At 44.0% G+C, this 26,058-nt stretch overlaps 1 protein-coding gene across 7 annotated transcripts in view; it reads left to right on the forward strand.

Moving 5' to 3' along the window:
• The window catches only part of PDZD2 (PDZ domain containing 2), a 468,182-nt gene that overhangs the window by 388,183 nt on the left and 53,941 nt on the right, over positions 1-26,058 (forward strand). For all 7 annotated transcript variants that reach the window (XM_054488616.1, XM_054488615.1, XM_063664695.1 and 4 more), the window contains 4 exons: positions 10,450-10,561; positions 18,864-19,009; positions 22,950-23,069; positions 24,101-24,215. In XM_054488616.1, the coding sequence (XP_054344591.1) occupies positions 10,450-10,561; positions 18,864-19,009; positions 22,950-23,069; positions 24,101-24,215 (493 nt within the window). The remainder of the gene's footprint in view (positions 1-10,449; positions 10,562-18,863; positions 19,010-22,949; positions 23,070-24,100; positions 24,216-26,058) is intronic.

A 26,058-nucleotide genomic window follows, 5' to 3' on the forward strand; every position in this document is an offset into this window, starting at 1 on the left:
TACCTTACCTCAATTTGAAATCTGTACTAAGGATGAACACATGCATTCTCCTCCTTGACATCCACATCCCCTGTTGTTTTCTTTTTTTGTTTTTGTTTTTTGTTTTTTGTTTTTGTTTTTGTTTTTGTTTTGAGACAGAGTCTCGCTCTGTTGCCCAGGCTGGAGTGCAGTGGCACGATCTCGGCTCACAGCAGTCTCTGCCTCCCGGGCTCAAGCAATTCTCCTGCCTTAGCCTCCTGAGTAGCTGGGATTACAGGTGTGTGCCACTACGCCCGGCTGATTTTTTGTATTTTTAGTAGAGACGGAGTTTCACCATGTTGGCCAGGCTGGTCTTGAACTCCTGACCTCAGGTGCTTTACCCGCCTCGGCCTCCCAAAGTGCTGGAATTACAGGCATGAGCCACCATGCCTGGCCCCCCTGTTATTTTCAAAGAGCTGAGAGTTACTAGAGGACACTGTCCTCTCTTGGGAACGTGACATGTACAAACCCACTGCAAGAGGGTCAGTTACGAGCTAATGACTGATTACATTCCTGTGCCCTTAAAGGTGATTACCTCAACTTTCTAAGGAACCAAGAAATCTCTTTAAATTTCAACGCATAAAAATAATCACTCAATGTGTGTTAAGCCCATTCAAATTGTTTGGGGATGATGAATGGGAGGAAACTGGAAATGGGCTTAGCTAGAACAAGGGCAGTATTAATTCATTTGCAGAGCCACAGCCTGAGCGTCGCAGTGGGCATCAGCTGCAGCTCCCCCAACTCCCAGCTGCATCTGACAACCTCTGATCTATGCACACATGCCCTGCGTGTACCAGAGCACGCCCAGGGTTGACGAGTGTGACTTTTTGGTGTTACTGTTTTCCTCTTTAGTTCTGAGTTACTCTCTTGATTGGAAAGCAGTGGGTTGAATGTAGCAGTAGATTCCTGTTTTAATTTCTACGTGTAACTTGCAGGCTTCTTGCTACTTTGTGCTGATTTATTGTTGTCCTGATTCCCATTTTCTGAATGATTATTCATTCCCAGCCCGGGCCTCTCTGATGACCATCTGGTTTTCCTTCGGTCATTCAAACATCTGCCCCAGAGACTTGGAAAATGAGCTTCCTTTGGCAACCTAAAAATAATCTTAGTGTGACTGAAGCCTGAAAGGGAAATCACCACGTTCCACTGTCCTATGGATACTGACCAGGGGAATGAGCCAACAGAGCTTCCTGGGGATTTGGAGCTTAGATGTCTTCTGTCACATCTGCAGATTTTTTCTTTTTTTTTTCAAGTCTTGGGAACCATAAAAACATGGTGAGAACTGGGTGCAACCAGTCCTGAAGTTTTCTTTGGGACTAGGCATGCTTGCACAAAGGAAACGGCTGGAGATAAAAGCCACGCTTTGCATGGTTTGTTTGTAAGGCTGCAAGAGCTAGCTGAGAAAGACAGAGGATACTCAGGATTGCGACATGCTATTAGTCACAGTGTGTTCCAGGAGAGCTCACAAATGCTTTGAAACAGTTACAGGATATTTCTAAGGACTAGACTTTTAGCTTGGACCCAAGAGGCCTGTCTCATGGGCAATGATGGTTTGCCCCCCACCCCTAGAAGACGAAATTTGCCAGAAACTAAAGCTCAGTCCCCGTGGTATTTCTCATCCAAAATTATTTCTAGCCGCATTGTCTAGTGCAACTTTTCAGAGGTTCTGCAATGATATAAAATGTCAACATAATAATGTTCAAATAAATTAAATGCCCTTGTAAGTCATAATCCAAAGATGTTAAAATCTAAAGTAATTAACATCTCAACTTAAATTTCCTTGACTTTCTGTGTTTAAAAAAACCAAGGCCCTTAATGGCCTCCTTTGATCTCTCCTATTTCTTATTTTGCTCCTTCTATTTTTTTTTTTTTTTTTTTTTTTTGAGACAGAGTCTTGCTCTTGTTGCCCAGGCTGGAGTGCAGTGGCACAACCTTGGCTCACTGCAACCTCTGCCTCCCAGATTCAAGGAATTCTCCTGCCTCAGCCTCCCAAGTAGCTGGGATTATAGACATGTGCCACCACAACCCAGCTAATTTTTGTATTTTTAATAGAGACGGGGTTTCACCAGGTTGGCCAGGCTGGTCTGGAACTCCTGACCTCAAGTGATCCGCCCGCCTTGGCCTCCGAAAGTGCTGGGATTACAGGCGTGAGTCACCGCGCCCAGACATTATTTTGCTCGTTCTTAGTTAAGGAGATCCTTGGTGCTGGATGCTGGAAAAAGATTGTGTTTTTCAGCATCTGCAGCCTGGGCTGTTTTCCACAGGAATAAATACAGTTTTTTCCAGCTCCAGGAAGACTGAATTCATTCAACAGCAAGTCTCTCATGTGCTTCACTTTTTAGTGATATGCAAATAAAAAAAAGTAAGTGGACCCTCAATAGTATCAAAACATTGTCCCCACGCCCTTGACATTTAGAAAAATGAGCCAAACCCCAGTCCCTAGACAGTTGTCCTAGGCAAGATTTTGTTCTTGGGACCTTATTTAAATTTGCCAAAGGTGGTATCGAGAACTGTAAAAACCAAAAAAAAAATAGCTTTTCCACTATAGTTTTGTGGATGCTGGCAGGAGACTTGAGATTCCTGAGTCAGAGACAAATGACTTTTTATTACTCATGGCACAGCAACTAGATTTTAGCTTCCCTAATCCCAGTTTTTAGGATTTAATCCCAGTTTATTTAGGGCTTTATGTTCACATCATTTCCCCTTCCCCCCGCAAGTCCTGTGGCGGTGACACAGGCTCGGGGGTGTGCACATGCAGTGGATTTGCATCACAGCGGAGGATCCCTCAACATAGGCAACCTCAGTCTTTTATGACGGGCTAGAAGCAGACCTGACCAACCTTTGCACCAGAGGAAGGAACCTGTCCCTTCCTCCTGAGACACCACCTAACTTTCAAGGCTGTTCACTCTACAAACATCCCTGGAAAGACAGATGATTCCATGTAACAACAGCCTCTGTCTCTGTTTGCAAGCCATGCAGAAATGCAGGAGACTCAGGGAGGATTGTCTCCCAATAGGGCAGACCAGAGAGACTAGGTAATATCAGGTAAAGGCAGGTTGATGAGGAAAAGACTCTTGGCTTCTCTTAAAGATGCCAGTCAGTCTGACAGTTGTCTGGAGTTCACAACTGTGAACTTAAACCCAATTGGCGGGAATCTTCCTCCCAACTGGAGTTGGAGGGAAATCAACCCGGTCCTACTTCAAGTGCTTTCTGTGTGTATTCAGTAGCTTCTTGACTGGCATTTTCACTTTGACATAAAAGTAAAGGGCTTCATGGCGTGCTGCATTGGGTGTGGATGGTGCCTCTGGTGGAGCTCTACCTTCTTAAAAGCAGGAATGTTCAGTCAGTCCTGGGCCACATTTTCCATTTCCACTGCCTCTTGGCATGGAAGTGCTTAGACTGAAGAAAGCTTCATCTCTCCTTCCACGTTTGTTCAGCTGGAAAAACACCCTCCACAGATTCATGATCCAGACCTTCTGTTGATGATTCTAGAGCTTGTGCCTCTAATGAGCTAGTAAGGGCTAATACCTCTGCCTCCTGTTCCTTGGGATTAGTTTTTTTCTCAGGTTTTGAGTGTCCCAGGGATCACGTGGCATTGCTTTCTCCTACATATTTTGGGGCAGTAATTGGATACGTCTGTAGTGATTCATATCCTTCCCCTTTGGGGAAAACTCACTTGAGTTTCCTTTTTACCTGCTGCTTAAATTAGTTCCATTTCTTCTTTATAGGCTTGCGTGCTGAATTTGGGCGCTTTTTTAAAAGTATTTCTACTGTTTCTTTGCTTTCTGACTCAGACCTTTTTTCCTAACATACTAATCTAGATAATATCATACGGGGTCCATCACTGTGAAAGAGATGAAATCAATCAATGACTCTTCTATTTAGTGAAATATCCATTGTTCAAATGCATGCTGACCACCCACTGGCTCTGCGTTAGCTAATTCCACCTAGGAAATGTTCTCCTATCAGACCAGCATCAAGTTCTGGCCTGTTCTCCTCCCTCCAGGCCCCACCCCCTTGGTATTTCTCATATTTACTCCCTTTAGACTCCCTCATTTCATGGATTTTTCAGCCAACTTTCATCAGAGAAATGACCGATAACTGTGTTCCTTTAGAATTTACTGAGGATTTTTTTCATTCTTCTCGGTCTTCCTTGCAGTTTTGCCTTTAAGTCTGTCCACATATGCTGATCTCTCTTGGGAGAGCTATCCCAAATCATCCTTCTAAAGCTCTTCCTCTGCAGTCTTAAAATCATTTCTCTCATGTTTTCTGGGCCTGGAATTCCACTCTCTTCCCTGTGGTTTTGACTCTCTTAGGTAGCTTTCTTCAGGTCCCAGTCACCCCCACTAATTTAGGAATAACATAGCATCTCCCTACTTTTGTGACAGACTCTTTAAGATAGGAACTGTCAAGAGTCTTTTCCATACATCACTGTACTCGGACTTCACAATCCCAGTTACTCATCAGACTCTGGAGTCTGTTGTCTAAGATCTCCTCTTTTAAGGAAGTATCCCTTTTTCTCCAGTTAGTCATCATGTATTTCTTTATTTTCTCTTTTCCACTGCTCCTATTCTGATCAGAGGACCAGAGCATGCTTTCAAATCCTCCTTGTTCTTGTGCGCAAACCTGATTTCTAAAAACTGAGCATTTCAGGCACATGCCTTTAAAAATGGCTTCTTAGCTGTGAGTTTTGCAGTAATTTTATTAAAGGGCTTTTCTTCCCCATCTTCAAAGAAGATGGCATGTCTTTGAAATTCCATTGGTTTTTCTTTATTCTTTAATGAAATCTGCCACTTTCCATAGGTATGAAATTGAAATGTATATCTCTGCAGTCTAGAGCTACAGTCTATGTAATCATCAAATCTGGAGGCACCCTGAGACCTGGGGGGAGAAAGCTTGGGCCTTTTTATTTATTTCTTTAATTTCAACTAAACCTTACCTATATTCTTATGATACACATTAGGTACTCTACAGTGAATTTCTTTTTAACCCTCATGATAACCCTATAAGACAATTGCAAGGTAATTTTAACTCTTTAAACATAAATACGATTGTTCCTATTTCACATAATGAAAAAACTGCCTTGGATATCAATGATCAATATGTTACAGGTACAATCCACGCTGCTGCCTACGGCACATGTACATTGCATTATACTCTGCATACACCTCGTGTGCTTATAGTTTATACATTGAGCAGAACGAGTTTCCATAAATTGCTGATTAAAATATGTATACTCTGAATAGGGAGCAACATGACAGTCACCCTTATTTGTTGGCTGGTGGGCTACTCAGGTGCAGCTGAGAAGCTTTCATTTCTTCTCTGCGTCATTTCTGAAGTAAATGTGGGGGAGAGCAGGAGGAACTGGGAAGTCGCAGCTTAGTTCCGTGTCCCGTTCCACTGGAGGCTGGTTCCGTTGGCCCAGAGCAGTGGTGAATTACAGAGGCCCAGGCCCTGTTCCCCTTCCATGAGCCTGGTCTCCGTGTTCTTTGTTAGATTTCCTGTTGATTCTGATGCACCTCAGAGTTTCCCTAGGCCATTCTCAGCCCCTGAGAATCTGCCTCAGAATCAGACCTGTGTAAATCAGTGGCCACGTCCGTGACTTTCACTCTCTCGGTCGTTCCTTGGGCCACTGCTTCCGCCTTCATGCCACTTCCAGAGGTCCTCTTTTGGAAACGCCTGAGCTTTGGGGGAGTTCTCTGTGTGAACGTTCAGCCTTCTCCAATCCACACTTAGGATTCAGCTTTCTCAAGTCAGATCCACTGCCACGTGGTCGTCAGCTTGCTGGTTTCCAGAATTTGTTGCTTTTGTCTTCTGTTTTCTTTATCCTTGTGAATTATGTCTGTCTTTTCCTAAAAAAATATTTTCCCTGTCATGTTAGGGTGGTTTCAAAGGGAAATCAGGAGAAATCTGCCACCTTTAGTCAGAAACCTATGTTATTTAATTCCCAAATGCAGGCCCATTTTTCAGATGAGGACATTGATGTTCAAAGAGATTGACTGATGTGCCTAAATTGCAGTAAAATAGTATAATCAGGATTTGTGCCCAGGTAGCTGGCCGGATTCTCAACCACTCTGCCCCACTACCTCTCTACAAAATCAGATGCTAAAGATGCTTCTTCATTGAGTGCTGTGTATGTTACAGGTGTGGAAAATGATGCAAACAGGAAGGCTCTACCATGGAAATTGGCAAATTCTATGAGACTCCATTAATATAATGGGATTGTTTTGTACTACATTTGATGTTAGTCAAGAGGCCAAGAAGCAATAATGGCATTGTTTTGTAACACATGAATTAGAAACTGCTCATGAATAATAGATTTTATCAACTGTTTCGCTGAACTGAAGGCCTTCCAGAAGAACATTTTGCAAATTTCGTTTCAGAACAGCTAAAATGACATCATTTCCAGAACAGTTTGCTCTGTGCATTGGGAACAAAACCACACACAGAAAAGGGACTCTCTTAGAGTGTGGACATTTTCAGACAATAGTCAAAGTGTAATCAAAATTGCATTTTATATTGCTACTTCCTGACATAATCTGGAATGAATGTATCTAAGCAACCCACTTCCTGTTCAGTGAGTTACAAGTTGTCTAATATCACAACAAACTCAACGAAAAAACAGTTTTTTGTTATAAGAGGAAACAGTTCCATTTAAATTCATTCCCCACTGCTAACCCTTTCAGTGGGTTCTGAAATAAGATGTCACTCCTTCCTTGCTCAACAGCAAGAGCTCTCTGCTTGCAACTCTTTGAGAGATATCTCTAGGTCCATTCTTACTGGTTCTAGCTACAGGCATTAGGTAGCCACATACACCATCTGTCTCTTTTTTTTTTTTTTTTTTTTTTTTGAGACAGAGTCTCGCTCTTTTGCCCAGGCTGGAATGCAGTGGCGCGATCTCGGCTCACTGCAACCTCTGCCTCCTGGGTTCAAGCAGTTCTCCTTCCTCAGCCTCCCAAGTAGCTTGGACTACAGGCACTCACCACCACACCCGGCTAATTTTTGTATTTTAGTAGAGATGGGGTTTCGCCATGTTGGCCAGGCTGGTCTCGAACTCCTGGCCTCAAGACATCTACCCACCTCGGCCTTCCAGAGTGCTGGGATTACAGGTGTGAACCACCACGTCTGGCTCACATATACCATCTTTAGCATAAGATTTCTTTGGCATAAAAAACCTACTGGCATTTTGTAGATCGTAGAAACTGAATCTGTCTGTCATGACCAGAAACCTTTCAGGCAGGCTCCTTTCCTTCTCAGGTGCTCATAAGTGCTTGTATCATCTCCAAAATATCTCTGATCCTATGAAAACCTGGGGCTGTGTTGGGAAAATAAAGGAGAAGACAGATGGAGAAAACTTCCTAAGTCCAGAAACAATAGGCTGGCATGGTTTTCCTCGCTTGGCGTGAGCATCTCAGACAGACTTTCCAACGTTTGGGACCTTGGCCACTGTGTAATAAGGTACCCATTTAGTAGGCACCAAAGGCGGTAATGTCTTACAAGCCAGGGAATCCCTTACTCTGAAGGTCGATAGCCTGGGTCAGGTGGTATTATCAGAATGAACCAGGAATTTTTTTTTTTTTTTTTTGACACACAGTCTCACTCTGTCACCCAGGCTGGAGTGCAGTGGCGCAATCTCAGCTCGCTGGAACCTCTGCCTCCCAGGCTCAAGCGATTCTTGTGCCTCAGCCTTCAGAGTAGCTGGGACTACAGGCACGTGCCACCATGCACAGCTAATTTTTGTATTCTTAGTAGAAATGGGGTTTCACCATGTTGGTCGGGCTGGTCTTGAACTCCTGGTCTCAAGTGATCCACCCGTCTCCGCTTCCCAAAGTACTGGGATTACAGGCGTGAGCCATCGCGCCCAGCTGGAACCAGGAATTTAACTTACTCTCTGGTAATTGCTGTTCACAGTCTGGAGATAGTATGGAAAGAACGTGAAGACAGGTTCTTTGCATAAAGTTTTTAAATCAAGCAAAGGGGAGTCTGTAAGGCTTTTCTCTGGGTTCTTCCATTTGTATGTGACCCAGAGCTCAGGATGCCTCAGAGATGGCTCTTTCTTCTCTGTGTACATATTGATGTCAGGATTTGGGGTTGGGAAACACATCCCTCCAGGGAATCTCTAAAATCACCCTCAAGATTCTGTTCCTGCTTTTTCTTAACAATTTAAACCTGGACACCTGCCAGTTCCTGAGAAGGTAATATGAACGCAACAGATTTATTACCTTTGTTTTATATGTCAGAATTAATTTGTTTTCTCAATGCCCCTTTCTCAATTTTGCCTACATTGCCTCATTCTCAGACCTTTTTATTCCTCTTTCTAACCCAGAAGGATACTTGAACTTGAGGAGGAAGAGGGAATCTTCCAAACTTTACATATTATATACAGAATTTGTATATAAACAATTACTTCTTAAAAGAGATTACCTACGTAATTACTCTAACTGCTTACTTTATACCTTTTTATATATTGAATTTTTTTTTCTTTTTTGAGATGGAGTCTAGCTCTGTCGCCTAGGATGGAGTGCAGCGGCGTGATCTTGGCTCACTGCAACCTCCGCCTCCCAGGTTCAAGTGATTCTCCAGCCTTAGCCTCCCAAGTAGCTGGGATTACAGGTGTGTGCTACCATGCCCAGCTAGTTTTTTTATTTTTAGTAAAGACAGGGTTTCACCATGTTGGCTAGGCTGGTCTTGAACTCCTGACCTCAGGTGAAGTTTTTTTTAAGAGAAAGAAAGGGTCTTGCTATGTAGCCCAGGCTGCTGATCTTGACCTCCTGGGCTCAAGTGATCCTCCTGCCTCAACCTCCTGAATAGCTGCGACTACAGGCACCCGCCACTGTACCCAGCAATATACTGAATTTAATATACAACATATAATTTTCATTACCTGTTAATTTGAGGGTGAGAAGTGATGCTATAATTACATCACCTTTTGATAACTGGTAAGAGAAAATGCAAATCAAGAAGCTTTTGAATACATACAAAAAGCACTTTAAGTAGGACCAGGTTGATTTCTCCCAACCCCAACTGGGAGGAAGATTCCTGTCAGTTGAGTTTAACTTCATAGTCATGAACTCCAGACAACTGTCAGGCTGAATGGCATCTTTAAGACAAGCCAGGAATCTTTTCATCATCAACCTTTGTTTTTTGTTTTGTTTTGTTTTGTTTGTTTGTTTGTTTTGAGACAGAGTCTCGCTCTGTCGCCCAGGCTGGAGTGCAGTGGCATGATCTCGGCTCACTGCAACCTCCGCCTCACGAGTTCAATCAGTTCTCCTGCCTCAGCTTCTCGAGTAGCTGGGACTACAGGCACCTGCCACCATGCCTGGCTAATTTCACGCCTGGCTAATTTTTTGTATTTTTAGTAGAGACAGGGTTTCACTGTGTTAGCCAGGATGGTCTCGATCTCCTGACCTCGTGATCCACCCACCTCTGCCTCCGGGCATGAGCCACGGCGCCCGGCCTCATCAGCCTTTCTTTACTTGATATCTTATATGCCTTTTTAAGTATGTATATCTTCCTTAGTGAGAATATTACCTATTTTAATAGACTGTTTTCCTCTAGAACCTCAAAGGAAAATAAAATTTCAAATGGGAAGGTTTATTGTTTGATATATCTCAAAAGTCTTGTACATGTAAATTTACCCCCCAATTTTTTATAAACACTCTCAAGTACATGCATCTCATTTCTTTCTCTAGTAAATAGGGGTTTTGTTTTGTTTTTAGCATGTTGGGTTTCTCTAGGATGGAGGACCCAGTGAGCCTTGGGATCAGACTTTGTGCATCACCTCCTGGGGTCACACAACTTCCAGATGTGTGGGCTGACCTCATGTCGACGCCTCCAGGGTGCCTGGGCTGGGCTTGATTCCAGGAGCCGTCTGATCAATACTCAGGAGCGTAGCACACAGAACATTTGGTTGACTAAGATGTATACCTGCCACAAAATCAAATTTTTACTGTATTTTAGAAACCTTAGAACTGGGTTTGAATTTCTGGTTTAATATTTGTTGCAACTTGCATTGTGGGAAAAAGCACTGGCCCACAGGTCAAAAGACCTGGGCTTGCATTGTAGCTTTGTAGTTGACCACTGGGAGACCACCTGGGTAACTGGCCAACAAGTGTCCTCAGCTGTAGGATGGAAGACGAAGTGGCCCTGGGGGCCCTGGTTCCATGCTGGGCGGTGAGACATGTGCTGAGGAGGACTGAGGGCCCTGGTTCCATGCTGGGCAGTGAGACGCGTGCTGAGGAGGAACTGGCCAATGCAAGGCGTTGTGAATGCAGCTTATCTGAAGAGCTGTGCTTTGATCCCGTGATCCTTCTTCTCACGTAACACCTGTATTGCTGCTCCTTGAGCCTTGAGATAACATTGTGGAGGGGGACAACATAAGTCATCGCAGGGCTGGGCTCTCCCATCAGCTCTGTGCTTTCTGCATTTCAGATGCCTGGGACAGATGAACCCCAAGATGTGTGCGGTGCTGAGGAATCCAAGGGGAACTTGGAAAGTCCCAAACAGGGCAGCAATAAAATCAAGCTCAAGAGTCGCCTTTCAGGTAGGTGGGGGCTCTACCTGATGCAACCTGTCTAAGATGAGTTTTCAGCCTCAGGAGCAGGGAGATGAAGCCATTGCCGGGATGAGCTCTTGTCTTCCTTAAAACCTCAAAATCGTTTTTTCCTTAGATGGTACATACCCCAGGCATAACAACTGCATTTAGCCTCCTGCCTATGTGAATTTCATTTTTTTTTTTTTTTGAGTCATAACAAAGTGAATGTCAACATTTCTGTGTGTCTTTGTGTCCTGAAACATAACTGTATTATGTTTGGTTCATTTACTTCGATCAGATTTCACATGATCCTTTCAATGTGGTGTTAATATCAAATCTGCATTTCAACTAAGCGGGAAAAAGATAGGATGGAGTTGCAGCTTTTGGAGCAAATAGGCTCTATATCTCCTGGGCATTTCCTTACGGCAGCTGGCCTGGGCCCAGAGAGAGAAAGTCAGCACTGAAAGCAATGGTTCTGTGCAGGAGGCACCTTAGAACTTTCGTGTATCATTATGAAAGGTACTTTTTAAATTTTTTTTTCTGAGATGGAGTCTTGCTCTGTCACCCAGGCTGGAGTGCAGTGGTGCAATCTCAGCTCACTACAACCTCCGCCTCCCGGGTTCAAGCAGTTCTCCTACCTCAACCTCCCTAGTAGATGGGATTACAAGCACCCGCCACCATGCCCGGCTAATTTTTTTGTATTTTTAGTGGAGACAAGGTTTCACCATGTTGGCCAGGCTGGTCTTGAACTCCTGACCTCATGATCTGCCTGCCTCGGCTTCCCAAAGTGCTGGGATTACAGGCATGAGCCACCATGCCCGGCAAAAGGCATTTTTTAGGCACATGATGGGTCTTTTCCTCCATTAAAAAAAAAAAAGTAAAAATTGTATTTTATGGCTGTGTTGGTATAAAGATACAGCTGGAGGCCAGGCGCAGTGGCTCACACCTGTAATCCCAACACTTTGGGAGGCCGAGGCAGGCAGATCACGAGGTCAGGAGATCAAGACCATCCTGGCCAACGTGGTGAAACCCCGTCTCTACTAAAATACAAAAAAAAAAAAAAAAATAGCGGGCCGTGGTGGTGTATGCCTGTATTTCCAGCTACTTGGGAGGCTGAGGCAGGGGAATCACTTGAACCTAGGAGGCTGAGGTTGCACTGAGGCCAGATCACACCACTGTACTCCAGCCTGGCAACAGAGCAAGACTCCTCTACAAAAAAACAAAAGATACAGCTGGATTCATTAGTGTCTATTCATTACTATTATGTTTATTTTTTTCTGCTTATTTAAAAAGATATTTAAAAGGAAACACTTTTGTGGGTCCCTGAAGGTGGCATGGGCCCTCAGCACTGTGCCTGCTGGCTTAGTGGGAAAGTCAGCCGTGGCTCTCCCTACAACAGTCATCTGGTATGGCAGGAAAACCAAGAGTTTTGAAGCCTGGCAGAACAAGGTTTAGCCCTCAGCTCCTGAGTTAACCTTGTGACCGTAGGCTAATGATTTAATCTCCCTGAACTTCCACTCCCTCACCTGAAAAAAGAGGAGAACACCCTGACTTTGGAAGGCTGAGCAGATTTTTAAGAAATGCACATTAAAGCATTTAGCACAATGTGTAGTACATTAACGTTCAAAAAACATTCGCGTCCCCTTCCGGCCACCCAGATGGGTGGAGAGGGCATGCCCGCGCTGCTCCAAGTTTGTTCTCAGAAAGATGGCAGGTATAAGATGGTGAAATACCTCTTTTTAAAAAAACATCCATGGCCGGGTACAGTGGCTCATGCCTGTAATCCCAGAACTTTGGGAGGCCGAGGCGGGCGGATCACGAGGTCAGGAGATCGAGACCATCCTGGCTAACACGGTGAAACCCTCAGGAGATCAAGACCATCCTGGCTAACAAGGTGAAACCCTGTGTCTACTAAAAATACAAAAACAAAGAAAAGTAGCCGGGCATGGTGGCGGGCACCTATAATCCCAGCTACTCGGGAGGCTGAGGCAGGAGAATGGCGTGAACCCGGGAGGCAGAGCTTGCAGTGAGCCGAGATTGCACCACTGCACTCCAGCCTGGGCGACAGAGTGAGACTCCGTCTCAAAAAAAAAAAAAAATCCGGCCGGGCATGGTGGCTCCCGCCTGTAATCCCAGCACTTTGGGAGGCTGAGGAGGGTGGATCACCTGAGGTCGGGAGTTCGAGATGAGCCTGGTCAACATGGCAAAACCCCATCTCTACTAAAAATACAAAAAAAAAAAAAAAAATTAGTTGGGCCTGGTGGCATGTGCGTGTAATCCCAGCTACTCGGGAACCTGAGGTAGGAGAATCACTTGAACCCGGGAGGCAGAGGTTGCAGTGAACCAAGATTGTGCCAGTGCTTTCCAGCCTGGGCAACAGAGCCAGACTCCATCTTAAAAAGAAAAAGAAAAAAAAAGAATGTGATTGACAGAATGAGTTATTTTGTGCTCATGACTCAGAATAACTAGGCGGTGTTACACTTGAACGGGTGTTACAACATGGATTGGGGACCGAAAGGAGTGGTGATGACCAGAGGCTGATAAGGAGAAGTCTGAAGGGAGCCGGTGACCAGCCCCTTCCAGCCCTAAGAAAGAACAAAGAGAAAGTCATTTAAGGCCTTTGTGTTTGGGTCGAGGGAGTCACAAGGGCACAGAGGAGGCCTTCCTGTCGGCTGTCTTGGCAGAGTTGTTCAGGACCTTATAAACGGGTTCCCAGGGAGGTGCCCAGAGCTCTGAGGAAATACAGGGGCCTCTGAAACCAGCGAGGTCACATTCCTCATTTTATGGATGAGACCGGAGAAGTTCAGAGAATCCCAAAGGTCACTCAGTCAATGCCGGGAAAAGGATCTGCCTCCCAGACAAAATTCTCCTTCCCTGCCCTTTGGCTTCTGGGGAATCTTGAAAAGAATTCTGTTCCCTGATCTGGGGCTTTATCGATACAGATATGGATGGGGAGGGGGAGCTGGAGGGCCTCCCAGATGTGTGATACTCTGACTCTGCTCCTACTACTTAATTCAGAACAAGTGGCATATTTGGCTGAGTAGTTATTCCAGGGCTGGCCACTGTTTGCCACAAATGGATGCCACCCTCCTCCTGTGTCCTTCCCAGACGTTCAGGGCCACAACAAGGAAACATAGCATGGAGGAGGAAGCATATGCAGGAATCCAGCAGAACTGGGTCAGTTCCCACATCCACCACCTCTGGTTACATGACCTGGGTCAGGTGACCTTCTTGGATCTCAGTTTCTTTATCCATAAAATGAGGGTTATGTTATATATTTATTTTGCCAATAAACATGAGTGCCTTCTAGGTGCTGTGCCTTGTTGAAAGGTTGCTTTGGAAGAATGCGTATGGCACTACCATTCCATGGTGTGGCAGCAAAAAGCCCTCGCCATGAGACGGCTGCCGCTATTATTACCACTGTCATTTTCTTTTTCTTTTTCTTTTTGAGATGGAATTTTGTTCTTGTCTCCCAGGCTGGAGCGTGGTAGTGTGATCTCAGCTCACCTCAACCTCCACCTCCCAGGTACAAGTGATTCTCGCGCCTCAGTAGCTGAGACTACACGTGCAGGCTACCACGCCTGGCTAATTCTGTATTTTTAGTAGAGACGGGCTTTCACCACGTTGGCCAGGCTGGTCTCAAACTCCTGACCTAAAGTGATCCACCTGCCTTGGCCTCCCAAAGTGCTGGGATATCAGATGTGAGCCACCGTGCACGACCTAGCCACTCTCATCATTAATATTATGTTCGTTGTCATTTTTATTTTCATTCTTATTGTTCTCTTTCCATCTCAAGAGAGGAAGAATGGGTTTGAATGGGTTCAGACAGGAAGGCCTTCTAGGCTGGGCGTGGTGGCTCACTCCTGTAATCCCAGCACTTTGGGAGGCTGAGGTGGGCGGATCACCTGAGGTCAGGAGTTCGAGACCAGCCTGGCCAACATGGGGAAACCCCGTCTCTACTAAAAATACAAAAATTAGCTGGGCATGGTGGTGGGTACCTGCAATTCCAGCTACTCGGGAGGCTGAGGCAGGAGAATCGCTTGATCCCAGGAAGCGGAGGTTTCAGTGAGCTGGTATCATGGCACTGCATTCCAGCCTGGGCAACAAGAGCAAAACTCCGTCTTAAAAAAAAAAAAAAACAGAAGGCCTTCTAAAGAACTTATAGTCCCAGTAGGAGGTAGCACACATGTACACACAGTGATGGGCACCATGAGACACACACGAGAGGTACAGGGAGTGGAAGTCTGTGTGGGTCTCAAGGATGCAAGATAAAGGAGGGGCAGTATGCTGGGGGAATTTGGTAGACTGGAGGCGGGGGACAGTGGTCTAGACTTAGGACAAAATGAATGAGAGATGTTTAGGGATAATGGGAAAAAAATTAATTCAATAAGTTTTTGGCAGCTGTTTTTCCTCCCCAGCCACTTGACAAAGCCAAGAGCATCTGACAGTCGCAATGCTTCAGTCCAACAGAGTTTGTCAGAGTCATTAGGGAAACGGACATAGCAGAATTTTTGGGTGGGAGATGATGGTGCAGGGAAAGTTGGGTAAAACTTCACGTGATATTTATATGCTCCACAGTTTTGGAGAGAAGAGGACAGATCTCTCCTTTGACAACCGTCAGGATAGATAAGCGAAACAGAGTGGATAGTGGAAGATAAGTCTGGAAAAGTAATTTAGAGACACATTAAAGAGGCTTAAGGAATTGGGCTTTGATTCAGTGCTGTGAAATATGTTCATTCTAAAGATATTTACATGCAGATTTTTAATGTGATCAGCTCTTAATTTGTCCTGTAAACTTGGATATTTAGTTCTTGAGTTCTTAAAATGAATCACTCTGGTATCCACATATCAGCATATTATCTATAGATGCTACTGTATGTGGTTTCTCTTCTGTTGATGACAAGTGCCTCCCTGTCAGCTCAAAAGGAATTTTCTACGAATAAATCTTTTTCAGATGAGTAAGCATGCCAAGAGAGATTAATCTGGTCCTGAGTTAGTATTAAGTCATGAATTATTAAAGAGCTCCTGTAGAGGTTCCAACTCTTTCCACTAAGGTTTTGCCCAGACTGGCTCCAAAATGGCTAAAGCAACATCATCTCTCATTTCATGGAACATTTTTCTGATATTCTAACCTGGGTTTTCCTTACTTCATACCCCTTTTTTGTCAGCAGAGTTTCCTTTTAATTTTGGTACTTTCAGTTTATCTATGTTAATATCTTAGATTTGTGATCTTTTTTTTTTTTCCCAAGACAGAATCTTGCTCTGTTGCCCAGTCTGGAGTGCAGTGGCGTGATCTCAACTCACTGCAACCTCCCCCTCCTGGATTCAAGCGATTCTCATGCCTCAGCCTCCCGAGTAGCTGGGACTACAGGCACATGCCACCACGCCCAGCTATTTTTTTTGTATTTTTAGTAGAGAGAGGGTTTCACCATGTTGGCCAGGATGGTCTCAATCTCTTGACCTCGTGATCCGCCTGCCTCAGCCTCCCAAAGTGCTAGGATTACTAGGATTACAGGTGTGAGTCACCGCGCCCGGCCTGTGATCTTTTTAAGAACAAAATTTGTCTTGATTGCAAAGCAATTTCATATGTTTAAAAACCTGTATCACAAAATAAATATTTAACTTTTAAAAAAACAAGCCTTTAATGGCATTTATTGTCATATGACTGTATCAGCTTTCTTCCAACTTTCTATCACTTTTAATAACTCATCAATACTTTTTAAAACAACAATCTTGTTTTATTCAGTGCAAAACTTTCAGAGAAATATTTAGGTAAATTGAAATTTTAGGTAATCAGATGAAACATTACCTAGTCTAGGTGGTGATGAACTTCATATATGAAGAATCTGTATATACACACAAACCCCTATGTATGCACATGTACACACGCATACAGATAGGTATTGTATATCATATAAACATTGTAATATGATTATAGCTGTATTCATATGTAGTTGATACATCATTTAAGATTAAAGTCCCTTAAATTATTTTAAAATAACATAATATAGACTAGGTATTGATAAAGTCTTTAAAATTGTTACTATAGAAGTTTTGTTTTTGTTTTTGTTTTTTTGACACAGTCTCTCACTGTGTAACCTCAAGCTGAAGTGCAGTGGTGCGATCTCAGGTCACTGCAACCTCAGCCTCCCGGGTTCAAGCAATTCTCTGGCCTCAGCCTCCTGAGTAGCTGGGACTACAGGTGCACGCCACCACACCCAGCTAATTTTTTGTATTTTAGTAGAGATAGGGTTTCACCATGTTGCCCAGTGCAGTCTCAAACTCCTGAGCTCAGGCGATCCGGCCGCCTTGGCCTCTCAAAGTGCTGGGATTACAGGCATGAGCCACGGCACCCAGCCTAAATTGTTACTGTAGAAGTATCTTTAAAAGAACACAGAATTACAAACCATAAAGCTTTTAAAAAGACGTACTGTACTACATTAAAATTTTGAACTGTTTTTTCAAAATATACATTAAGACAGTGAAAAGGCAAAGCGTAGACATGGAGAAGATATTTACAATCCATAGATCCCACAAAAGACTCTTATTCAAGTTACAATAAAAATTTGAAAAAATGGGCCAGGCGCAGTGGCTCATACATGTAATCGCAGCATTTTGGGAGGCCAAGGCAGGTAGATCACCTGAAGTTAGGAGTTCAAGACCAGCCTGGCCAACATGGTGAAACCCCATCTCTACTAAAAATACAAAAATTAGCTGGGCGTGGTGGCGCGCACCTGTAATCCCAGCTACTCGGGAAACTGAGGCAGGAGAATCACTTGAACCTGGGAGGTGGAGGTTGCAGTGAGCAAATTTCACTACTGCACTCCAGCCTGGGCAACAGAGTGAGATTTCATCTCAAAAAAATAAAAAGAAAACACCAATAAACAAATAAATAAAAATGCCTATAAATCAATAAGAAAGACATCCAATTTTAAAATGAGCAAAAGACTTGTTCAGGCACTTTATAACTTTACGAAAGGAACACAGCCAATGAATGTATGAAAAGAATCTTGATCTCGTTAGTCATCAGTGAAATGCAATTTAAAAAAAACAAATGAGTACCATCATATTTTCCAGAATAGCCAAAATTAAAGACTGTCACTGCCCAGTGTGACAAAGATGTGGAGATTCTAGAACTTCCCCATGCTGGTGAAACAGCATGGGTGAAGCTGGACAGATGCTCGTAGTGTAGCCCAGAGACTCCACTCCTAGGTGACATCTAATGACATGTGAGAGAATATTTAGTAACGGGATATTCTAGATCAAGGGTCAGCAAGCTATAGTCCACAGCTCCATTTGTAGGGCTCACAAGCTAGAAATGCTGTCTACATTTTTAGTGGGTTGTTAAGAAAAAGAAGAAAAAGAATATGCAACAAAGCCTAAAAATGTGGTAAAAAGCTTGCCAACTCTTTACCAAAAAAAGTGAACATATCAAAAAATGTTGCCAGAAATCTTTGCTGACCCTTGTTCTAGATGTAAAACTGGAGACACAAGCCAAATGTCCACCAACAATAGAATGGATAAGTAAATTGTGGTATGTTTAGACAACAGAATAGCCTACAGAATGGGGATGAACAGGCTATTGGCATGCAATACCGTGGTTGAATCTCATAAATGCTAAGAACAGGAGCCAGACAAAAAGTATGTATTGTGTGTATTCATTGATGTAAAATTAAAAAACAGGTAAAAGTAATCTGTAATGTTAAAAGCTGGGATAATGGTTACCCTTGGGTGAAGGATGGTTAGTAGCACAAAGGGTGTTTTTGAGGTTCTGGTTAATATTCTGCTTCTTGATCTAGGTTTTGGTTATGGGTATATGAAATTTCATTGAACTGTACACTTAAGATTTGTGCACATTTCTGTAAGTTGTTATACTTTAACTAAAAGTTTATTTTAAAAGTCATGCCTATACTTGGAAAAAAAGCATCTGCACCAACAGTGAAACTATATCAATCACAAAATGATATTCCTCCATCATCAGGAAATCATCTAATAGCCTTCTCACTATTCCCTTATCCGCCAGAGCTACATCTTATTGGGAACACACATTTACATTGTCCCCTCATCTAATCTGGTCATTTCAAAAACTGGCAGTTTTTTCGTAGCCTGACACTAATGGCTTCAGCACATAACTAGCTTATGCAGAGATTGCTGTTAGGATGGGCCAGGCTCTGTGCTTTGAGTGTATTGGATGCTAGGCCTTCTCAAAACCATGAAGGTGGGTGTAAATACAATGAGTTTATGCCTCTGGATGTGCTTACGATTCTTTTTGACCCATATCAAACTATGTTTTCTCCTCTTTTTTCTCAAGGGGGTGTACACCGCCTTGAGTCAGTTGAAGAATATAACGAGCTGATGGTGCGGAATGGGGACCCCCGGATCCGGATGTTGGAGGTCTCCCGAGATGGCCGGAAACACTCCCTCCCGCAGCTACTGGACTCTTCCAGTGCCTCACAGGTCCGACCAGGGCTGTGGATCTTTTCAAAGACCATGAGGGCTTCCATGTTAAGAAGCACTGCCCATCCATGCAGGCCAGGAGTGTCTGGGGCTAGAGAAATGGGATAGAGAGAGAGTAGACAAAGTGAGGTCTACCCAGAGAGGCTACAAAGAAGTCAGCCTAATACTTGAAAATAGTGGGGGAAAATCCCTTATTGGATCTCAAAATCTTCATCTCCTTCCTACTGTGTGTTTTGGAACCGAGAGGTGCTTTCAATTGCCAGGAGACGATGGCGTCTCATAGTCTGTGGTGAACCAGCATTGCTTGATTAATAGGAGCAGCCTGTGTCAGTGTAACAACTCTGTGGGTGGGTGTGGGCACATGTATGAGAGAGGGAGTGTGCATGTGTGCCTGTACATGCATCCATGGCTCACCTGGAGTCCTGCCTGTTACACAGTAATGACTCAAGCAGCCAAGGTCATGGGGGGCTGTAGAGGGGGGCTGCACTAGCTGCTCAAGTTAATGTTCCAGAACCTGCTCCCATCTGAGCTCTGGACTCCACAGTCCTGCATGAGGGCCACTCCTCCATCTCAGCATCCTCAACCTGGTAGAAACGGGGCAGGTGGTCTACTAACCAAGGCTAAGGCAGGCTCAGTCCCAGAGAAACCTGTGGGGTGTTCTTTGAGTCCTGGCACCACTAACCAAGGGGCTCAGGAGGAACCATTAGCAGCTTGTCTCCAGCCCTACGATGAAGCAGAGATACAGGACGGGTGTGGCAGCAACGACAACCACACGTGCTTGGAAAGCTGTAGAGGGTAGAGTTCTAAAGGACCTGGGTCAGGGCATCTGAGGCAGGCCCTTACTTTTGGTGTGTTATGACCCATTTACAGATAGAGCAACTGAATCTCAAAGGGGTTAAGTATTTTGCCCAAGGTGATATGCCAGAACCTCTGTAAAGCTTTAAAGGTGCTCGAATCAGTCAGTTATGTGTCAGGATAAAGTATTTCTGTTGCTTCCGATGCCCTTTATCTGACCAGGAGAATAACAAGTGCCCATGTTTCAGGGACAGTTGTTCATCAGCCCATTTTGGGTTGAATTCACCCAAAGGCAACTTGAGGGGCATTGGGGCATTGAGTAAAAGCAGAGGAAAAACTGGCATGGGACCAGTCAAACTCATCCAGGCCCAGGACTGCGACCTGCTCAGAATGGTCGCATTGGACTCACAGAATCAGCGGAGATCAGAACATTGGAAGATCGCCCAACTGTCAGTCATTAAATTTTTTATTTTTTGAGGCCGAGTCTCACTCTGTTGCCCAGGCTAGAGTTCAGTGGTGCGATCTCGGCTTACTGCAACCTCCGCCTCCCGGGATCAAGCAATTCTGCCTCAGCCTCCCAAGTACCTGCGATTACAGGCGTGAGCCACCACACCCAGCTCATTTTTGTATTTTTAGTAGAGACGGGGTTTCATCATGTTGGCCAGGCTGGTCTCAAACTCCTGACCTCAGGTGATCTGTCCTCTTCGGCCTCCCAAAGTGCTGGGATTACAGGCGTGAGCCACGGCGCCCGGCCTTATCAGGCTGCGTGAAAGATGAGAGAGGGTTTACTGCCATCATGCCCACAGATCGAGCGTTGAGGTAATTTCTTAACTGACCTGCTGAGGAAACCCGACAGCGTTTGTAGCCCAGAAACATCCATTTCTAACCACACTTCAGGGATCGGGAAGCCCAGGCCAGGGTAGAAAGTTTGAAAGGAGAGTTTTTCCCTCTCTTTTCAATAAAACTGTCCTTTCTCTTGTCTCCTCTTTTTATTTTCTGCCCTTTCCTTTTTCTCCCAGGATTCGTCTTCTTTTTTCTTGGTCTATCTCCGTCCACTATAAAGTATTATCTAGAACCGGGCTCACGCCCGTAATCCCAGCACTTTGGGAGGCCAAGGCGGGAGAATTGCCTGAGCCCAAGTTCAAGACCAGCCTGGGCAACATGGCAAGACCTTATCTTTACGAAAAGAATGTTTTTAAATTAGCTGGGCATGGTCGTGCATACCTGTGTTCCCAGTTACTTGGGAGGCTGAGGCGGGAGGATCGCTTGAGCCCAGGAGGTCAAGACTGCAGTGAGCTGTGATCACACCACTGCATTCCAGCCTAGGTGATACAGTGAGAGACCCTGTCTTAAATAAACAAATAAAATAAATAAATAAATATTATCTAGATTTGACCTCTCCAGTAAAACTTTCAGCAATGATGGAGATGTTTTTTATTTGTACCGTCCAATATGGTAGCCATATATGTCTACTGAGCACATGAAAAGTGGCTAGTGGGGGGTGTATTTTTAATTTTAAATAATTTTAAATATAGATACCTACAGGTGGCAAGTGGCTACCATATTAGACAGCACAGGTCTAGAAAGTTCAAGGAGATCCTGGAAACTGTCTGAGAGATTGGTGAAGCCTACAGGCCTTTGGTTCCTTCTGGTTCCCAAAAGAGAGATGGAGTGAAGTACTGCTGAAGATTGGTGACCAGAGAAAGAGTTCCCTTAGGAGTTCACACACAAACCTCTGTATTCAAGGACTGAAAAACCCAGGCTATGTTTGGCCATCTCTGCAATGGTTTCATTAAAAGGGCAGTAACCTTGCCAAGCCCACATCATTTTTTTTAATGACTGAAAGTCTGGGAGGCCAACATTGTTGGCAGATATTTTGTAAAACTGCAAAAAAAAAAAAAAAAATTGTTCTAAGCTGCCAAAAATACAAAAATATCACTGGGGACATCTAATTTTTGTATTTGAATGTAGTATACACAGAGACTCAGGATAAAACTGTTTTGCGATGTCTCTTTTCTCATATTAAACATGAAGTGATTTTTTTTTGGCTTAGGTAGAACATCTGCATCAGTGAAGAAGTTTATTATTCTAAGAAGAATAGCAAGGAGCAAGATTATAGAAGTGCTTTGGTGATAGAGTCACTTGATCTCTTGTTCATGTTCTAAGGAGCGCAGCCTGCTTACACGCGTGTATATTATGGGTGATGGACACAAAAAAGGGGTGAGATTGGAGCTGCTGCGTGTCAGGAAGGGAAAGTGTGGCTCATTATGGGAAAATACTTTATTTTCCAAATGTGAGAGATGAGAACTGAAGCTGCTGCCGTCTCTCAGCGGGATGTTTTATGTGGAATAACAGTTGTCTGGGTTTGTGGTTTGGGTTTTATAAGAAGCAAGGGCTTGCTGAGTTTTTGATCGAGTGAATTAAGCTTAAAATGGCAAGATACTTTCTAACCATGATGGTGGACTTGGGATGGAGGCAGGGGTGACTACCAAGGGAAAGCCCGACCACAGGTGGTCATCCTGTATCACTGAGGCCTCTTGTTTCTGGTTCCTGACTCCATTCCAGATGTAGAATCTGTGGAACGCGGTCAAGGAAAGAGCACCACAAGGTGCTTAAGATCCCCAAGCAGTTCTTTATGTGGGGGAAGAAGCCATGGCAATCTATTGTAGTAGGGGCTATTCCTCCGATAGTTTTTTTGAGACGGAGTCTCACTCTGTTGCCCAGGCTGGAGTGCAGTGGCACAATCTCCGCTCACTGCAACCTCCACCTCTCAGGTTCAAGCGATTGTCCTGCCTCAGCCTCCTGAGTAGCTGGGACTGCAGGCACCCACCACCACACCCAGCTAATTTTTGTATTTTTATTAGAGCCAGGGTTTCACCATGTTGGCTAGGCTGGTCTCAAACTCCTGACCTCAGGTGACCCGCCTGCCTTGGCCTCCCAAAGTGCTGGGATTACAGGCGTGAGCCACCGTGCCCAGCACCTGCGATAGTATTTATAGGAACCTTTTTTTTAAGTTACTGAACCAGAGAGAAATGTCTAGTACTGAAGATACCTAAGATTTTCAAAATCTGAGTGTATTTTTCTGCCAGATACCACAATAGAACAAAGAGAGTAACCTCTGACCTTGCCGTGTGCTGACTTTTAGGAATACCACATTGTGAAGAAGTCTACCCGCTCCTTAAGCACGACTCAGGTGGAATCTCCTTGGAGGCTCATTCGGCCATCCGTCATCTCGATCATTGGGTTGTACAAAGAAAAAGGCAAGGTGAGCTCTTTTCTGCAGACTGTTCTGCCTTCTGGGTGAATGTTAGCACACATTTTTTGTTTTATTTTATTTGTTTTTGTTTTTAGAAACAGGCTCTTGCTCTGTTGCCCAGGCTGGAGTGCAATGGTGCAATCACGGCTCACTGCAGCCTTAAACTCCTGGGCTCAAGCAGTGCTCCCACCTCGGCTTCCCAAAGCACTGAAATGATAGGCATGAGCCATTGCACCCAGCCACGCATATTCTTTAAATGGTTACTTTTTATTTTATTTGTCTTTACATGAAATGAAAAGTAACAGGTATAAAGAAGGACAGATAAAGTGGCCTCTGTATGGATTCAAGTGGATTCCCTGGCATTCTGTGCTATAGGTCTCAGTGTGAGACGGCCATGCCCTCTTCGCTCCTACGATGTAAGGAGTCACCAGCACTTGGCTGCTAGGGCCAGAACCAAGGGTGCAATGAGTGACTCTCAACTTTTATCTCCAGTGAAAGAAAAGCAGAGCCTGCAGCTTCAGGGAGTACCCTTGGTTATCCTTTTGAATGAATTTCATGGCGTTGCCATTTTCATAAAGGAAATGACACGAATAACTTGACATTACCCAAAAATCAAAATATTCATTTTGATATTATACCAAATGGAAAGACTAAAATAAAACAAACGTGGCACCTGCATATAGTGGGAAATGACTCTTAAGAGCTATTTAGTGGATCCGTATGAAATTGCCATTTGTGGAGGTCAAAGATTGTCAAATATTGGCAATTTGGTATGTTTCTGCCTAAAACTTTTTCCCTTAATGTAATGCGTGGCTAGTGCAACGTAAATAGACCTGAGGAGGGGAATAAGGAAGAGAACACAAACTTGAGTTTGCAGCTAGTTGCTTAGTTTAACTCCAGGCCTGGTTGGGGAGGGCACTTCAGTTAAATACTACAATGAGACAGATGCCTTCAGTTAAATACTACAATGGGAAAGATGCCCTCAGTTAAATACTACACTGTCAACCTGGACTACACTGTCTCATCTGCTTTGGATCTAGGGCCTTGGCTTTAGTATTGCTGGAGGTCGAGACTGCATTCGTGGACAGATGGGGATTTTTGTCAAAACCATCTTCCCAAATGGATCAGCTGCAGAGGACGGAAGACTTAAAGAAGGTAGGAGAAAGCCTCTTGTATCCTCAGTGACAGTGACTTTGATCCCATGAGAATCTGCCTCTTCACAACATGTGAGTGAATGCCACAGTACCTAGTAGACCTGGGCGGAATCTGCCTGGCACAGTCAGTGTAACTGAGCTTCACTTTCCCTAGTTGTAAACTTGGAATATTAGCACCTGCCTTGAAGAGTGGTTGTCAGTATTACATGAGATAATATGTGGAAAGTGGCTTAATATTTCTGTTGGGGTCTTTAGTGTCTATCTTGTCAACTTGGTCTGATCATGTTCCTTTCCTTGAAAATTTTGAGAGTTTGGGGTCCATTCTTACCTCAGGCCTGGTGTGGAAGCAGAGTGCCTGGTCATTAGTCGATATTTAATATCTTGCTACAGAACTCAACCACCACATAGTCTGGTTCCCAAGTGAACATCTTTTTTTTTTTTTTTTTTTTAAGTGAGACAGGGTCTCAATCTATCACCCAGGCTGGAGTGCAGTGGCATGATCATGGCTCACTGCAGCTTCAACCTCCTGGGCTCAGGTGATCCTCCCACCTCAGCTTCATGAGTAGCTGGGACTATAGGTGCACACCGTCATGCCCGGCTAATTTTTGTATATTTTTGTAGAGACGAGGTTTCGCCATGTTGCCCAGGCTGGTCTCAAACACCTGGGCTCAAGCGATCCGCCCACCTCAGCCTCACAAAGTGCTAGGATTACAGGCATCAGCCACCGTGTCTGACCCTAAATGAACATCTTTTAATTCTCAATAGCACCTGCCATTTTGCCACATGTGAATATACTAGACAAGTGCTTCTGAATGCAAATTAAAGTAATATTGAGGTGCCAAGTTCTACCTTGCAAATAATTTTTTAATGTTTAAATATATCATTTTATAGTGCTTTAAACACTTACAAAGCAATTCCACATATTTAATTATTTCACTAACTGCCTTGCAAACCTGTCAAATGGGCATTTTGGAGTGACCATCTTAGAAACAGAAAAGTGACACTCAGAAATGTTAAGTGACTAGAAACTTGTCCCATCCTTAGTAAAGAGCAGAAGTGAAATTTAAACCCAGCTTTGTGATCCCAAGTTCAACTCACTTTCCCACCTTACTTGAGAAAATCTAGAATAGATATGCATGTCTTTATATTTTCTATGAAATATTTATCTGGATTAAGATTATATACTTTTTATAAAGAAGAATTGCCCAAAATTTCTGAACACACACACAGGTGTATGTGTATATATATATATATTTATTTTATTGTACTTTAAGAGGCAGGGTCTTGCTCTGTCATCCAGGCTGAAATGCAGTGGTGTGATCATAGTTCACTGCAGCCTCAAACTCCTGGGCACAAGGGATCCTCCTGCCTAAGCTTCCCAAGTAGCCAGGACCGCAGGTGTGCACCACCGTGCCCAGCTAATTTTTTTTTTTTAAGAGATGGAGTCTCACTATGTTACCCAGGCTGATGTCGAACTCCTGGCCTCAAGTGAATGTCCCACCTCTGCCTCCCAAAGTGCTAGGATTACAGGCCTAGGCTACAGCACCTAGCCTGCACATATTGTAAATAGCATTCACCATGAATCCCGATTTTTTCCTCTCACTTATTAATATACTTCCTTCATGAAATAATTAAAGTAGAATATTTTTAGTTATCTTCAAAAATGCTGTGACTGTTCAGTTCAATTGACCTAAACTTTAGGTGCTTTTGTGTTATACGGGTTCTTTTTTTGGAACTGATAAGAGTGAAGTAGAATCTCCTATTTTTTAGGCAGAGCAACCATCGAACCCTGTATGCTAACAATAAGACATGACCAAGCTTAATTCTCCCACGGCGGAATATTT

Source organism: Pongo pygmaeus, chromosome 4 (assembly GCF_028885625.2).
Source record: "Pongo pygmaeus isolate AG05252 chromosome 4, NHGRI_mPonPyg2-v2.0_pri, whole genome shotgun sequence".
In the NCBI taxonomy this organism is placed as follows: domain Eukaryota; kingdom Metazoa; phylum Chordata; class Mammalia; order Primates; family Hominidae; genus Pongo; species Pongo pygmaeus.